The sequence below is a fragment of the Fomitopsis serialis genome (assembly GCF_022376445.1).
Source record: "Fomitopsis serialis strain Sig1Antser10 chromosome Unknown B0H18scaffold_20, whole genome shotgun sequence".
NCBI classification, from domain to species: domain Eukaryota; kingdom Fungi; phylum Basidiomycota; class Agaricomycetes; order Polyporales; family Fomitopsidaceae; genus Fomitopsis; species Fomitopsis serialis.
Genome location: NW_025954980.1, coordinates 313,931 through 329,081, shown reverse-complemented (window position 1 = coordinate 329,081; position 15,151 = coordinate 313,931). Strand labels below are relative to the sequence as shown.

Below are 15,151 nucleotides of genomic sequence, written 5' to 3'. Positions count from 1 at the left end.
ATACAACAGATACAAGTTATTGACAGGTGAATAGTCAGCCTGCAAAATGGCATTGCCAATGTTCTGTGTCTTTTGCCCATGTTCAAACTTACGGTCATAAATGACCATCCGTCCTGATCCTTGAATCAAACAATAGTTCGTCCTCTCAATACATCCGGTTGAGAACAAACGACCAGATGCATACGGAATATAGGCGACATTTGTGATCGTCGTAGAAATGCGCCGTCCGTTGACTAAACAAACTCCCTTAACGGTACCTTCACCAAGTGCTTTGATGGTTGCTGATCCGGCGGTCTTAAAAACGATAGGGACACGATACTCATGGTAGTCCCAGAAATCAGACAAATCATTGGTGATTGTCATAGACGCACCAGAATCCATAATCCAGTCAGTCATCTTTCCTCTATCCTCAGCGGAGTGATCCGCAACATAGAAAGAAGAAGTCAATTGAACGGAGCCAGCAGAGCTCTGATCTACTTGTACAACATTTGACGACTGTCCAGAACTACCAGCACCATCTGACGTAGATACCGTATGCGAAGAATGTCCGTTAGAGTCCGCTTTACCCTTGCCCTTGCCCTTGCCTTTGGCCTTTCCCCCTTTGCCGCCCTTAGCCTGTGGGCGCAGATGAGGGTACTTGGTCCAACAATTCTCCTCGCCGTGCTTTCCGCCGCAATGACCACAAGGACCCGTCGACTTCCGCTTAATCTGCGAAGATTTTGAAGCGGACTGTCCCATACCGGAGCGACGAAGCGACTCCTCAGCCAAGATCTTGTTGACGACCGTCTCGACCTTCAACTCGGTCAATTTGACAGTTGCCATAAGAGCTGAGACCATCGTCTGGTACGTCTCCGGCACCTTGGACAAGAGGATGAGGGCCTGCGTAGAGTCGTCGAGCTTGATCCCGCCAGCAATGACTTCCTTCAGACGAGTAACAATTTTGTTCGTCTGGTCTTGCAGGGGCTTAGAATCAGACATCTCAGGCGACTTGATGAGCGAGCAAAACAACGACCAGGAATAGGCCGCATCCGGAGTACCAAAAGCCTTTTTAAGGGCGTCCCACATAGATTTTGCAGACTTCAGGGTCTCCCCGTCAGCCTCAAGGAGGTGATGATGGATATTTCTATCCGTGCGCATCAGGAGAACACCCTGAGCGCGAGAGTTCATTTTGGAGTATCCCTCCGACGTGGTGGTACCCGGAGCGATAGCAGGCCAGGCTTCAATAAACGTGAGGTAGCCGCGCATGGCAGCCGACCAATTAGCGTACTGAGACGCTTGGGCAAGCACAGGAATAGCATCAGGCTTGACGTCTCCCATGGTGGTAGTCAAAAGAATAAACTCTTGGAAATCAAAATCTTCGGACTCAAAAACGATAGGATCTAGGAAATCCTCAGACGAAACTTCAGGTAGGGGAGTAGGAGGAGAATAATCTGTGTTGCTTGGCGACGGTAGCCTTACAACGTGTTCAGGACCAGGAGGTAGAGGTGCCTCCGAAAACGATTCAGCGAATACAAAGTCTTCCTGCCAGGAAGCAACCGGTAAGCCACCCCAACTACTTTCTTGTAGAGGGTGTTCAGGAGTATCGTAACGATTTGGACAAAGATGACGATCACAAGCCGACCAAGAATTTGCTTCTGGCTCGTAGTGATAATCGAAGACCTCCTGATAATCAAATAGATGCTGATGACTGGTACAATCGTAAGGAGTAATTTCCTCACTAGATTCGCTGTTGTCCGATTGATGCTCAGACGAAGCCACAGTGTGATGCTTTTATAACAAATCCAGGTATACAAAAAACGTATTGGTATGCCGACCAAAGATACTACAAAACGATCCAGTCCAAATATCCGCCGTTCGAGATATGCACAAGCTCCCTAGTCACCTTGCGATATCTACGCGCAAGTGGCTCTGTAGGAGTAGAAAACTCGACGTTCCCAACGCACTTGCACGCCCAAGAAACCTTCTCACGCTGCTCCTTCGACCAGGTAGGAACCTTGTCGATGTTCTGATCAAGCCAGTTGAGCTGATCAGCGAAGCGATGGAGAGCCTTCTGGTACTCGTCGTCGAGGCGATCAAAGAGATGCTTCTTGTCAAAGATCGCTTGGAAACGATCAGCGGTAGCTTCTACTTTCTTGGCAAGAATGCCTTGAGCTTCGACGTCTGACTTCCGCTTGAAGTCAGGGAGAGGGCGAGGTGCTGACAGACGCTCAGCAAGAGGTCTGGGTTCAGAGGTGGGAGCGGCGGCGGGGCGAGAGGGGAGCGGATGAGACTGGGATCAAGAAAACGTTAAGATCAAAAGATCAACGTAGGTAGTGTCGGCGTCAGACCAACCTTTCTCTCAGGTTTGGCTGGAGGATAAACTTGTAAAGTACTCTGACGAGTAACCCTGGAAAGACGCTGGGACAAGGCCTTGGGCACTATGTCACGCAACGCCAAACTCAGTCCCAGAAGGACAGCAAACGGTGCCTAACTTACTCCTTGAAGAAGTAGGACTTTAAAACAACAGTAGTGCGCACTGTAACAGGGAGCTGGTCAGTGACCGGGGCTCATAACCTGTTGAACAAGGAGTGATGTGGCGTAGCTGAAGGCAAAACTACAAAGAAGCAAACAATGGACTGTTAGAATGGAGGACTTACAACAGATCTCAAGACTACTGAGAGGGAAGACTCAGGAGGCGTAGAATGAGAGGAGAGATCGTTACATTACAGGGGCATCCAGCCCAGTATATATACACATGAGAGAGCCATCACATGATCGTACAGTAAGCGTAATAGCATGACATCGTAATGGTGCAATGAGCAATGATGCGATGATTGCACCATGGATAGAACGTACTGGAAAGGACTGGACAGGACCGGAAGGGAATCTGGACAGTCCTAGAACATGATATCATAGTGATGTCATGGTGATGTCATCAAGGAACGTGCTGGAACATCCTGGAAAGTACTGGAAGGTAGTGGAATGTTCCGTACAAGTCTAGAACAGATCATGTGCTACAGGTCTGGATCAAGTCCGTAAGAAATGTATGTAATATGTAGCAACGAAGAACATAAGTCCATAACGGGTAAAGGATAAGTCCTATCCCGTAGTGTAACACCCAAAATAGTCGAAGTTCAACAGACCCGAGCCTCGGCATCGTCCTCGACCCGAGCCTCGACATCATCCTCGCCCCGAGCCTCGACATCATCCTCGCCCCGAGCCTCGACGTCGTCCTCGACCCGAGCCTCGACATCGTTCTCCACCTCAGCCTCGACAGCGGCCCCAACCTCAGCACTGACGTCGTCCTCACCCTTGGCATCGACGTTGTCGTCAACCGGAGCCTCGATGTTGTCCTCGTTGCTCTTTCCGACGTCCTCCTCGGCACTGTCTTTGACTCTCGATTCACGGCCACTCACGGTAACGTCCGATGTACGATCACTCGAGGGGCCAGCAACGGCAACACTGGAGCTAGTAGCACCGGCGTCGGATGATACACTCTTGAAGGTGAAGTGTTCGGGTGTCCCTTGAGTCTTACAAATCTTGGTCCAAAGCGGCACAACCTCTGCATAGCCAGGCTGGTCAGAGAAGTCCACATCGTCCCAGTCAAGCTCCCGCAAGCGTTCTGAGATCGCCGCAGTCGGCATGGTAGGGACAGAGGCAAACCCTCGGTGTGCATAGACTACAACACAGCAATCAGTAAGTGGGATCTGAGACAAAACATTGACGACTATACCCCAACACGCCCGAAAGAAAATAACCAGAATCTTCGTTAGCTGCAAGCAGTTCCACTCTTTCTGAGCCATCGGAAGTACTGGGAAGCCGTCATGGTACTTGATGCCATATTCTTGTCCAGCTTCCTGTTGCGCTGCACGAGCTCTTAGTGTACAGGGACACAAGCTTGAGACAACGAACTTACGAAGTATGGCAGACGCGAACCTCCTCCACTCGGCGCTCTCTTCCACCAGTCCTCCTGCGAACTTAACAAATCCTTGCTTATTCAGCAAGTCGCCGACGTACATCCTGTAAAGGCATAGTATCAACGGAGGTGAATCACGCAGAGATGCTGCACCTACTGCTTGAGTTCGAGTGGGCCATCATCATCACGGAACGCGATGCGCATGAAGAACGCGGCATTGCCGAGGCAGTGAAGGCCTGTACCAATGCAGCTTAACAGATACTCTTGCATCTGTTCTGGGAAATTGGCACGGTTTCTATCACTGTCTTTAGCACTTGACGTACGCGCAGTGACTAATAGGAGAACGTACTCCTTCATGGCTACGGCCAGCTGCTCAGGCGACGGCTGCGCCTTCGCCTTCGCCTTCTCCTCTGCCTTGGTCTTGAATGCTTGCTGCTCGTCGAGAGGGAGCTTCTGGAATAGGTCCGTGCGCGTCGTGGCTTGAAAACCTCCTGCTCCCAAACCACCCTTCTCCGTCTTCTTTACAATCAACGCCTTGTTCGCAGGAACCTCCGCCCACAACTCCGAAGGTCCCTTCAGTCGCGATCTGGCGAACAGAGACTTACTCTTCGTAGTAGGTGCGCTTATTAGTACGGTACGACCGTTCTTCAACCATGCGGCGCGTGCCGCGTTCGAGCCATTGTTCTTGAACCAATTGTAGACAGCCTGCACAAGGTTATCAGCACATATATCTCGTGTTACCTCCCACTCACTTGTTGCATGTCGGTCGACTGGTTCCAAGGATAGTTTCGCGACAACTCGATCTCAACCTCTGTACGAAAGGCTTGTGTGCGGCCCTTGCCCCACTGGGCAGCTCAAACCAGGCCTGGAGCTTCCCCCTCATGAACGGCTGCAACCCATCCTTGCTCCAATCTGTACGGTCCCTCGTATCTTCTTCTTCTTCGTTGTCTTCAGCCATTTGTCTCGCAGTCTCGAGCGGCTTGCTCGCTGCAGTGTTGCTGTCGACTTTGTCGTCACTGTCTTCGTCGGAGCTGGGCGTCTCGTGCGTGTCTTGGAGGCTAGACTCATCGTCGGTTGACATAGCTAGATACTGAGAGGTGAAGCAAGTGGACGGTGGAAGAGAGAGTCGTCGTATCCTGCCGTCGACGTACTGAGCCACGGCGTGATCCGTAACAAGCGAAACTCACCGTTTGCAATCGTGACGGTTAGCAGCGGTTAACGCGCTGGCAGTACCCCAATGCAAACTTCGATCGTACGAGCCATGAGCTCACCCGGATTCATCGGCGGCAAGACCATATTTCCGCATGTTCGTCGTTGTTTACGCCCGGGAAAACCCTTCGGCTGGTGTGAATCTCCACCGCAATCTGTAACCACAACGATCTCAGTCAAACACGATCTCATTTTGAGACCATCAGAACTGCAGCGAGACGACATCCAACCACGGCTACTCTGCAACTACACTAACTCGATCCACATCTCTATCTCATCGTCGATGCGCTCCCACCGCCCAACAACGGGACGATCGTCCAGGCGATTATTGCCCTTGGCGCGTTTGCGCGCTGTCAAGTGTTCCTCGGCACGCTTCCTTTTCGTCCCCTTAGAGGTATGTCCGCCAGACGAGATGACGTCCGCGTCGAACCGCGCGAGCCTGCGGGACGACGAGGCAGAGGCCGGGCTCCCAAACGAGGGGCTGACGTTTCGGCCGGAGCGCAAGTACCGGGCAGGGGATGAGCACGAAGAGTCTACATCCATGCTGCACATGAATGCGCTACCGCGGATAGGTGAATTGGCAGGAGTACCAAAACTGTCGCTCTCCCCGCCGCGAGTGCGCATGTACTGAAGGAAAGACGGGATAGGCTTGCCTACGGCTAGGTCAGCAGCACCCGGACAATCCAACACGCCCCGGGCTCGATAGACGAGAACCTGGTCATGAGGGACAAACCGCTTGTCCTGCGCACGCGGGTATTGGTCGAAGTCGCCTAGCTGGGGGCTGAACGGCTCGAAGTCGATCTTGGTGTCGCGTGGGCCGAAATTGAGAATATCGCACGTTATCGCTTGTCGAAATCTGACTTCGAGGTGCTTGCTTCGCACGGTGGCGAGAAGTGGTATAGATATGGGCATCTCTCCATCCTGTCACATAGTACTTAGCACTTGAAAAAAGCGGTCAATCGATGCATACCTGTATGTATACGTAACAGTCGACAACAGTCATCTCCAGCTGCGGACGGCCACGGCCTCTGGGCGTGTCTGGGGCGGTGGCAACCGGGTCGTCTTGACCTATGTACCAAGTACCACCCAGCTTCGCTGGCGGGTCCAGCTCGGCGACCTTCCGGCGGACAAGAGCGAGATCGGCCTCGCTCATCTGCAAGTCGGTGGGCTTCATATGCTGGCCGCACCGAGCTTGGGTTGGCGAAGTGCACTGCAGTGGAGTTGTACTGTCAATCTCGTCGTACACAATGAAGTTCTTCACACTTACGACCATGAATATCTTGCCTAGTGTGTCTCTATTCGTCGCTCCAAAGCTGACTATAGGGATGTGGCGAACATCCGGATGCACCGAGCACGGAAACATGCTGTTGCGAATGCGAACGCGCGATGGCAGGTGGTGGTTAATGATGCTTTTGACACGGGGATCAGAGCGAGCCATCTTTGCAGTCGAATGAAGTGGACGACGTACAGAGGTTCTCATGCGCCTTTTATACAGGTGAGCGATTACTTGCATATTTCGTCACCAAAACAAAAAAAAAAGTGTTAGTTCCGTATGAATTTGTGGAGAAGGCTCACGCGTTTGAAATGTCGCCGAAACCCTGAGGAAGACGTGAAATCATCGCATTCAGAAATCCAAAGCAACATTCATACATTGTACACGACTGATCGATCTCTAAAGCCATTCTCCGGCAGCACTGCAGGCGGAACAGGCAAGCGGTGAAACACAGCGAGAAAAGATTGTATGTAAAACGTAATCGCAGTCTTCTGGAGGTGCAGGAATCGATCCGCGTCACTACTGAGCACCTCCTGCTGCGAGATTTTGAGCAGCTCAGGAAGCTTCGACCACCGCGCCATGACACCCACAATCTCGGCGAGTGCGACACGACAAGTCTCCCATCCTATGTTCGGAGAATCGATCCAACACAGCCTCGGTTTGACACCGTCCTCCCAGAGAGGGACAACGCGCAGCCCTGAGCTGTCAGCCCCCCATACGCGACAAACTCGTGCTTCACGCTCCCACTGCTGCAGTGTCCCCCATTGACGCGAGTCAGTCAAGACTGCGTCCAGCTCACGGAGCTCGCACCGCCAATTCACCTCATGTATCTCCCACAGGATTCGTCGCTTTAGCATAACGTTGTCGAGGGTACTAAGGGTGGCGACGGTGTCCCCCCACTGCACTGTCAGAGCCTCGTGATATGTCGGGAGCCCCGCGGCCTTAGAAAAGAGGCGGCGAATGTTCTGCTGCACCTGACGACGTTCCTTGCTCCGTTTCGTAACGTCGGGACGCATCACTTCGTCACCCCGAACGGCGTAGTCCCCCCAGAGCGCATCGCGCCACTCCGAAATTCGAAGCGGCTCTCCTCCGATTGTCGGGTCCAGCAAACGTTGCCGACAGAAACCGCGTATTCGGATATAGTTGTGTAGATACCGCTTGGTCTTGTCACCCACCCCTTCAAACAAGAAGGGAGGTGGCCAATAATAGGTCGACGGTGTTGCAGGGGGCGACAGGGTAGGCGTAGATCGGAGGCAGTCGGCCCAGACGTTCGGCACGACGGCTATGGTAGGCGGCTGGTAATAGAGAGATGGGTGGGGAGCGGGAGCGGGAGCGATCGGTTGGGACCGTTTTCCCCGATGCGTAGGCTTGCGACGAGACGAGCCACCAGCCGCATTGGCACGAGGTTCATCTCGATCTGGTTCTTCTCTTGCCTTCTTGGCAGGGGGCACCTCAGGCGCTGGGCATTCGTCCTTCGGTAGCGGGGGCAACCGCGCATCAAGTAGGCTCTTCAAGACTTCTTGTTGCATCGCGAAGGGCCAATCACCGGGATGCTGGACGATGCCAGCAAGATCGCCGGTGCCGTGAAGACGCGGCTGTGAGAGCTCTAGGCTCAAGACCGTGGAGATCGAGGTCGGCACGTCGACGACCTCAATAATGCGTAGAGTCTTCGTAAGAGGCTGAATGTACCAGACTGGTATTCCCAACCGGAACAGCACCTGGGCGGTACTAGCATTGTTTGTGAACGCGCCACGTACAGCGAGAGGAGCCGCAGCGATATAATGTGTATTGGAAATGCGAGGCTGGACGATCTCGAACAGGAGCACTAGACCGCACAGCTCCAGGCAAAGACGTTGGATATGAGCGGCGACAGCGATGGTATGCGCGCGCCATGTCGGAAGCACGGTGAGCCGATCGAGGGCCTGCTCAATCGTAATGTGAAGATGTCGGCCGAATGCCTTGGCCTTCGCATCTGCTCGCGAGTTAACGAAGCGGCCATAGACCGCATGCGCAACATATTTGAGAGACAGGAGCCTCGAGGCGTTGAGGAAGCCTAGATCGGGCACACCGCATGCGGCGTCGCTAGCCCAGTCATCACTCGAGAGGGGTTCCCAAAGGGACTCAATCGTTATGGGGAGTATGTCTACGTGGCCGCCTTTGGCTGGAATGCACGCGTGGTGAAGGACTCTGGGGTGATAGAGCTGCGGCCAGATCGAGTATTCCTGTGGACCCCATCGTCCATCGGCCCGGGTGCCAATAAGTCCTGGCGCGGCGACCGGGAATTCGGGCATCCACGCGGCGTTTGGGGTAGTGACGACTGCGTCCTCACGCATCTTCCATGGTGACGCCAGGCGACCATCGCACCAGTCGATGCGGGGGTTGGCTTCTGTAACAGGTCAGTGGACTCACGCGAACGAAAGCGGTCTCATACGCACGGAATAGCTCAAGTGTGGGGTTCAACTCCATGATTCGCCCCGCCTCGTCATACTCTCCCCCAACCACTCCCAACCCTCCTACGCCGGAAGAGATCATGTCGTGGCCAGTGAACGGGTCTTCATGTGCTCTGTCGACGGGACCATTAAGTCGACGCGTGACTAATCGTAAGTTCTGGGACTTACGGCGGCCAGACTTCTTCATGCGTATCGTCGCGCCGCCGCTTCGACAAACAGTGCGACTGCTCTCTATTTGGAGGCGGCCTAGTCAGCTACGACACGCGATGCGACAGAACGCTCACCCGGACGTCAACATGGCCTCAACTTAGCGCAGATGTGGGAGATTAGGTGAGGATTGCGAAGTTCGACTGAACTTGTGTCAGTGAATACGTCGGGATGCAACGAAGAATGGTCAGCTCACTAACCACGACCTAGTTCGAGTGCCTATGTGCCGGGCGTCGAGGAAGTAACCTTCCTTTTCGCGCACAGCAGTCGAAGAGGGGCGTCTTAGGAATTGTGACCTATAGATCGCACCGCTCTACCCGTCGTCCGGAGAGATCTTGAAGTCGAGAGGCGAGGCGTACAACTGGGGCGGATTAGAGACAGGATGAGCTTGGGAATCGGATGAGCGATTACATGAGATTAGCCGCTGGACTCAGTGGCTGGAGTCGGACTCAACCGCAGCGTGACTCGTGCACTTCAACGTGACCAGACGTTGTCGCTGAGCGCCCTTCTTCGGCTTATCCTCTACGTACTTACTAAGTTACTTAGCTTATACTCACCCCTCGTATCCGTTCCTCGAATCCGTTCCTCGAATCCGTTCCTCGCCTGCGTTCCGCCTAGGCCCATCACGAACATCAGTCTCAAGTCACGGTTGAGCAAAAATGGCCATATTGCCTTTTTGACCCGTTGGCATACCGTACGCTCCTGCAGGGTTACCTACAGTTGAGATGCGGCTTCGGCATATCAACCAGCAGCCTCCCTCGTCGAGATTGGCCCAGCACTCCGTCACAGCTCAAGAACAGGTCGCCGGAAGGCCGCGTTCGCGTATTGAGCTCACGAGGTATGCACCTGCGGCCTTCGATCGTGTTCGGACTCGCACTGAGTGTCGCTATCGCCATAGCGTTGCGCTACCCCACCCCGATGCTGCTCTGAATGGTCTGCAGTGGTGCATGCTTTGGGCTATGCCCGGGTGACCGCATCCACAGACCTGAGGAGCACCCATATCGGTATCGCTAGGCCGGTCTTACTGCTGGTACGGTCATCAACGATCACCATTAGCTACACGTCCTTACAACCAAAACAGCAATATAGCTCTCGAACTCCATGGTCATCGCGAACCTGCAGTTTCACGGGCGTGGCTGAACGCCGCACATCTACGGGCTCACCTTGTGCTCGCGCAGACGAGCGATCGCAGGTTCAACGTCGACTTCGCCACCGCCACCGCCACCGCTCGTACACTGAGATCTATGGACTGCACTGACGACAAGTAAGTAATTGCGACATGAAAGCAAACTGCCGACTGAGCTCGTGTGCAGAGGATCGGTGTTTCTTTCCAGTCGCTCAACGACGCACTCCTTGGCATGCAACGTCTCGCTGGCGCGGAACATTTTCGGTATATACGGCTGCAGGGAAGCACAGGTGCGCGTACATCACCATGTCTCGGCTTACTGCGCTGACCGATTGCCAAGTACAGATTTGGTTGTCTTGTGGTGAAGAACGACGCGGCGCGTTGGCATGTTTTGTGACGGGTCACTCGGTGCAATGAATGTGGCAAAAGAGCCAGGGTAGCCATCTCCCGCTAGTGTTTCATGCCGGCTTGTTCAAGTTGGGCCGTTTACTACCGTAGTGGCTGAGGTCTTCTCAGATTGTACCTACGATTGTGGATCTCACCGATCGGGCGGACTGTTACAGATCGAGTAGTACTACTGTTTTGCCCCGCGTGAATCCAATAGAACGACCCGCCGCTCTAGCGTGGTGCAAAGCGCACCGTGACGCGACCCACGCACCTCTGAGAAGCCTCTCGGCGCGACCCACCCTTCTCCGTGCTCGGACGCCGCCTACGCCTCCCTCCACGCAGTCTCCGCGCCTGCGAAGCTCATGCACCCCTGCGAGCCTCGATGCGCGGCGTATCCGCGTCTCTGATTCTTCCGGACGCTCGAAACCTGCGCGCTCTCTCTTCTCTGCAAGCCTGTCTCGTGGTCTGTGTGCATCTGCGCAGCCCGTTGACGCGTCCTCGCCACTGTGCGAGGCTTTTCTCGTATCCCCTGCAGCTCTGTGTAGTCCGTTGACGCCGTTGTTCCCGCCGTTCCCCGAAGCTTCTCGACGAGACCTGCGCGAGTCTGCTCCACCACTTGTCGCAGCTCCTGTACGCCTACGAAGCCTGCCAACGCCGCCCGCATTCCCTCCAAGCCATGAGCTCCCGCCGCCGGAAACGCCCTGCTGCGGTTATGGAAGACATCTTGCCTGCTGCCACGACCCGCAGTGATACGACCTGCGTCCAGCGCGATGGCTTCGTCCAGTTTGCGAGGCGTGAAGTCTACCGTGTTGAGCGGCTGCCACCAAAGCGACCTCGACTTACAAGCCCAGCCGCGCCCCCTTCGCCAAGCAAGTCGGCGCCTGATCAACTCCCCTCAAGTGCTGCTGAGAACGCGTCAGGGCTGCCTGATCCTTCAGGAAAGGATCGCACAGTGAAGGTATGCACAATACGTTGCGGCTCTGACACAATGTTGAGATCTACTTCTTTTCAGAATGGCATCTCAGCGGTTTTAGAGCGTTGGAGACCACGATTGCCCGACATTCTCGATGACATCCTCGCTACCGAGGTACCGCCAGGGATCGGCGAACTTTGCACCTGCGGAAAACAGGCTGCAACCACGCGTTGTCGAGACTGCTTCCAAAGTCGTCTCCAATGCCCTCGTTGCCTCATTCACTCGCATCGCCATAGTCCCTTTCATTGGGCCGAGGTGTGGAATGGCGAGTTCCTTGTGAAGACCGACCTCGCGGCTCTCGGCCTGACAATGTACTTGGGACACGACGGAGATCCGTGCCCGTCTTTGCGCTCGACCTTCCTTCCCATCACCTACACGATCACCCACAGCAACGGTGTTCACTGCGTACCCATTCAGGAGTGTCACTGTCCTGGTCATCGCGCCACCGTCTCCCAGCTTCTACGTGCCGGGCTGTTCCCCGCCACACTGGAACGGCCGGAAAGCGCATTCACTTTCGAGGTCCTTCGCCAGTGGGATATTCACTTCCTTACGTCGAAAAAGGGCGCATACGACTACTTTCAAGCCTTGCGACGCCTCACTGACAATTCAGGCACTCAGAAAGTCAAGGTACGAATAGCATGATCGGCATGCTACTATTGTTGCTCACACACCCTCCAGAATAGGTATCGAGAGCTCAATGTTGCGGGTCGAATATGGCAGTACCTTACCGCTACGAAGCGTTCCGGACTGCATCACGGGCTGACGCTGCCTAATCGCGCCCCGTCGATGACCGTACCTTGCTTCGCATGTCCGTGGCCTGGTTTCAACATGCCTCCGAATTGGAAGGACACGCCGACTGAGCTAACGTAAGTGCAACTCGTTATAGAAGCCTACCGTGGGAAATGACTGATTGGCATGGATGTGTAGGTACATTCATGCATGCGAGCTAGGCGGCGATGGCAATCATGGGTTGCAGAAGAAGCGGAAGCGCGACGACCCGAATGATTGGAGTCTGTGGGAAGGTCGGGGATATTTCGTGGAGCACGCGATTATGAAGGAGTACCTAGAAGGCATTGACGCGGAGCCCGTGGTAAGTTATTGTTATACATCGCATCATTGCTCTCTCACACATATGAATCGTAGCCCGAAACATGCAGTGGTTTCAAGGTGGGACGCGCACAGCGACCGGGGAAGTTCCGCCACCTGGAGGTCAGCGGGGTCGTCGCTGTGATCTGCATTCGACACGGTTGCTTCAGACCCAGGGCGATGGTTGACCTCCAAAAGGGGGAAAGGTAGGCCGTTCTAATATCGTCTCAGCCGCCCACTGACCACCTGTAGATATGGCCACATGGACTACGCACTAGCGGGTGCCCTCGAAGGTCTGGAAGAGCTCTCGCACTTCATATTCACCTACGACGTTGCCTGCATCTACAAGATCAACCTGCGCAAGCGGTTTGGCGACCGTTTCCCGCACCTCGTCCCCTTACTTGACCGGATCCAGCTCCTCTTGCCGAAACTGCACATGCTCGCTCACAAAGAATTCTGCCAAATCGTATACGCTCTGTGTTACTCCTGGGGCGCAGGACTATCGCACGGTGAGAGTGTCGAGCATCCATGGGCCGAACACAACCAAGTGGGGTTAAGCACGCGTGAAATGAGTGTTGGACACCGCCACGATACACTTAACGCCGTCCACAACCACTGGAACTGGTGTAAAGTCGAGACTCAAGGTGAGCATGTTGTGTTCAACAGGCAGACAACTCTTAATCTACGTCTCCAGCCCTATTCCTCGCACGCAAGCTCCGGGAGGCCTTTGTCCTGCAGCGGCACAAGGTCGCTCTCTTCGACTCTCTCAGCCAGGTTGCTGGAGAGAGAGTACAGGAATGGGAAGAGATGGAGTCCGACCTCAGCGGTTCACTCGTACGACCTCAGGCAGCGGCGGCGGCAGATGGTTCAGCGACAAGCAAGCGAGCAGTGAAGGGAAAGGCGGCAGCGAAGACCAAGATGGCGAAGGGCAAGGCAGTGGCGAAGGGCAAGGTGGCGAAAGGCAAGGCAGATGCAACAGATTCCGCAGCGGAGCAATTACAGAGAGTATACATGCTGGACGAAAGCATAGGTGAGTTCCGTGTCGCCGCGAGCCTGGTCGTAATAGCCGGCGAAGCTGACGCCGTTGTGTGCTAGTGCCAAGTGCTGGGAAAGCCTACGAGGACCTCGTCAGTCTCGAGATCAGCCCCAAAGAAACATTCACAACGGCAGCAGCTGGGAAAGCTCCCGCGGGCACGACTCATTTTTTTAAGAAAGCCCTTGAGCTTGAGCGACGACAGTAAGGATGGCATTCAGATTCCTGATACCCGGACTCATTCCTGCGCGTAGGTACGAATTGCGAGACAAGGCCAAGAAAAGCGCCGACGATGATGGGTTGGATGAAGCACTATCCACCTTAAACGGTGAACGCCACACGTTACGTCGTGAACTGGAGAAGTGGCGCGAACTACAGTCGTCTCTAATGCCGCAGATGGACCTCCCCGACCTTGACAGCGAGGAACTCGACGACGGTGACGACGACGATACCTCTGGTGGAACACCTGAGGACGAACCCCTTGCGCTGCCGTCTGACTTCGCAGCAGTCGAACGCGACAGTATGGGCATCGAAGGTCTAGCCGTCTTCGAACGTCGTGTGCGGACAGGACATGCCTACGATCTCCTCGATGCAGTCAAGCTGTCGATCAACCACCAGGGAGCTTTCCTCGAGGATAAGCGCAAGCACGCACGAGGTCAGAAGGACAATACCCGCTCGCAAAAGAAGGTGACGGCTGCCACAACACGCACGCGCATGCTTGCGGGACTTTACAACTACAACCGAGACCGCCTCCTCATCCTCTGCAATCCTGACGCGTCCGAGATCCCACCAGCCATTGATCTCAAGCAAGACCTCAAGAGCAAGAACTGGCGCAAGCCTCGACAGCTGGGCGATAGCCACGAAGAGCCTGCCTGGATTTGGACTGCGGTTCCTCCGTGGACCACGAAGGCAGAGGCGGAGGCTTGGGAACTTGAAGGTACGGCAATGCCACTGCTGCCTAACCTGTTCTCCGAGTCTGACTATCTCCAGTTGAACGTGTCCAGTGGTTCCGCGCCCGGGCAGAAAAAGCTCGAGTCAACGAGGAGATCAACAAGTTACACGCCGAATTCAAGCGGACGACTCTCGGATTCCGCAACATGTCAGCGGCGTGGGAAGCAGTGTCTCTCAAAGACGGGATGTCTCCGGGTGCACGCGCATATGCGAAGCGAAAGACCGCGATGTTCAAGCAGATGAGTACCAACTCTGCTGCCGCGTTCGCTGCGACTCGGAGAGATCCTGGGGAGAAGTGGGACTACAGCTTTGTGCGCGATCTCCCCCGAACAGTACGAGTTGTTCACTGACCCTAGCTAGCAGATACCACCGAAAGCCCCAAGTCCGGCTAAGGATACACCAGGCGAGGAGGGCGCTGCGGCGAGTGGTGCTAGCAGTGGCGCTGGAGCGGCGTGAGCATTGCATTCGGCGAGTGTGGACATTCGTTCCTTAGCCGCTCTGCCTTCCGCTTCGTCCATTCGCGTACTATCGGAGCACATTACTGCCCGCTGCTATCGTGAT

The 15,151-nt window shown here is 54.8% G+C and overlaps 5 protein-coding genes across 5 annotated transcripts; 3 read left to right on the top strand and 2 right to left on the bottom strand.

Annotated features, from left to right (window-relative positions):
- Positions 1 to 5,350: 5,350 nt before the first annotated feature.
- B0H18DRAFT_1117462 (uncharacterized protein) lies at positions 5,351 to 6,542 on the bottom strand (the record flags this gene model as incomplete). Its single annotated transcript, XM_048033590.1, has 3 exons — positions 5,351 to 6,025; positions 6,075 to 6,314; positions 6,372 to 6,542. 3 exons carry the CDS (start codon positions 6,540 to 6,542, stop codon positions 5,351 to 5,353), a joined length of 1,086 nt encoding a protein of 361 aa, XP_047895422.1.
- Positions 6,543 to 6,748: 206 nt separating this feature from the next.
- On the bottom strand, positions 6,749 to 8,710 carry B0H18DRAFT_873866 (uncharacterized protein; the record flags this gene model as incomplete). Its single annotated transcript, XM_048040320.1, has 1 exon — positions 6,749 to 8,710. The coding sequence occupies one exon, from the start codon at positions 8,708 to 8,710 to the stop codon at positions 6,749 to 6,751; it is 1,962 nt and encodes a 653-aa protein (XP_047895421.1).
- Positions 8,711 to 10,929: 2,219 nt separating this feature from the next.
- B0H18DRAFT_1084196 (uncharacterized protein) lies at positions 10,930 to 12,816 on the top strand (the record flags this gene model as incomplete). Its single annotated transcript, XM_048031762.1, has 5 exons — positions 10,930 to 10,936; positions 11,573 to 12,147; positions 12,199 to 12,386; positions 12,448 to 12,610; positions 12,664 to 12,816. The coding sequence occupies 5 exons, from the start codon at positions 10,930 to 10,932 to the stop codon at positions 12,814 to 12,816; spliced, it is 1,086 nt and encodes a 361-aa protein (XP_047895420.1).
- An 88-nt stretch (positions 12,817 to 12,904) lies between these two features.
- B0H18DRAFT_829157 (uncharacterized protein) lies at positions 12,905 to 13,252 on the top strand (the record flags this gene model as incomplete). Its single annotated transcript, XM_048039375.1, has 1 exon — positions 12,905 to 13,252. A coding segment is annotated over one exon (348 nt), but the record flags the coding sequence as incomplete, so codon positions are not given.
- An 861-nt stretch (positions 13,253 to 14,113) lies between these two features.
- B0H18DRAFT_832381 (uncharacterized protein) lies at positions 14,114 to 14,904 on the top strand (the record flags this gene model as incomplete). The annotated part of the gene is made up of 2 exons (XM_048039414.1): positions 14,114 to 14,576; positions 14,630 to 14,904. Coding segments are annotated over 2 exons (738 nt in total), but the record flags the coding sequence as incomplete, so codon positions are not given.
- Positions 14,905 to 15,151: the final 247 nt, after the last annotated feature.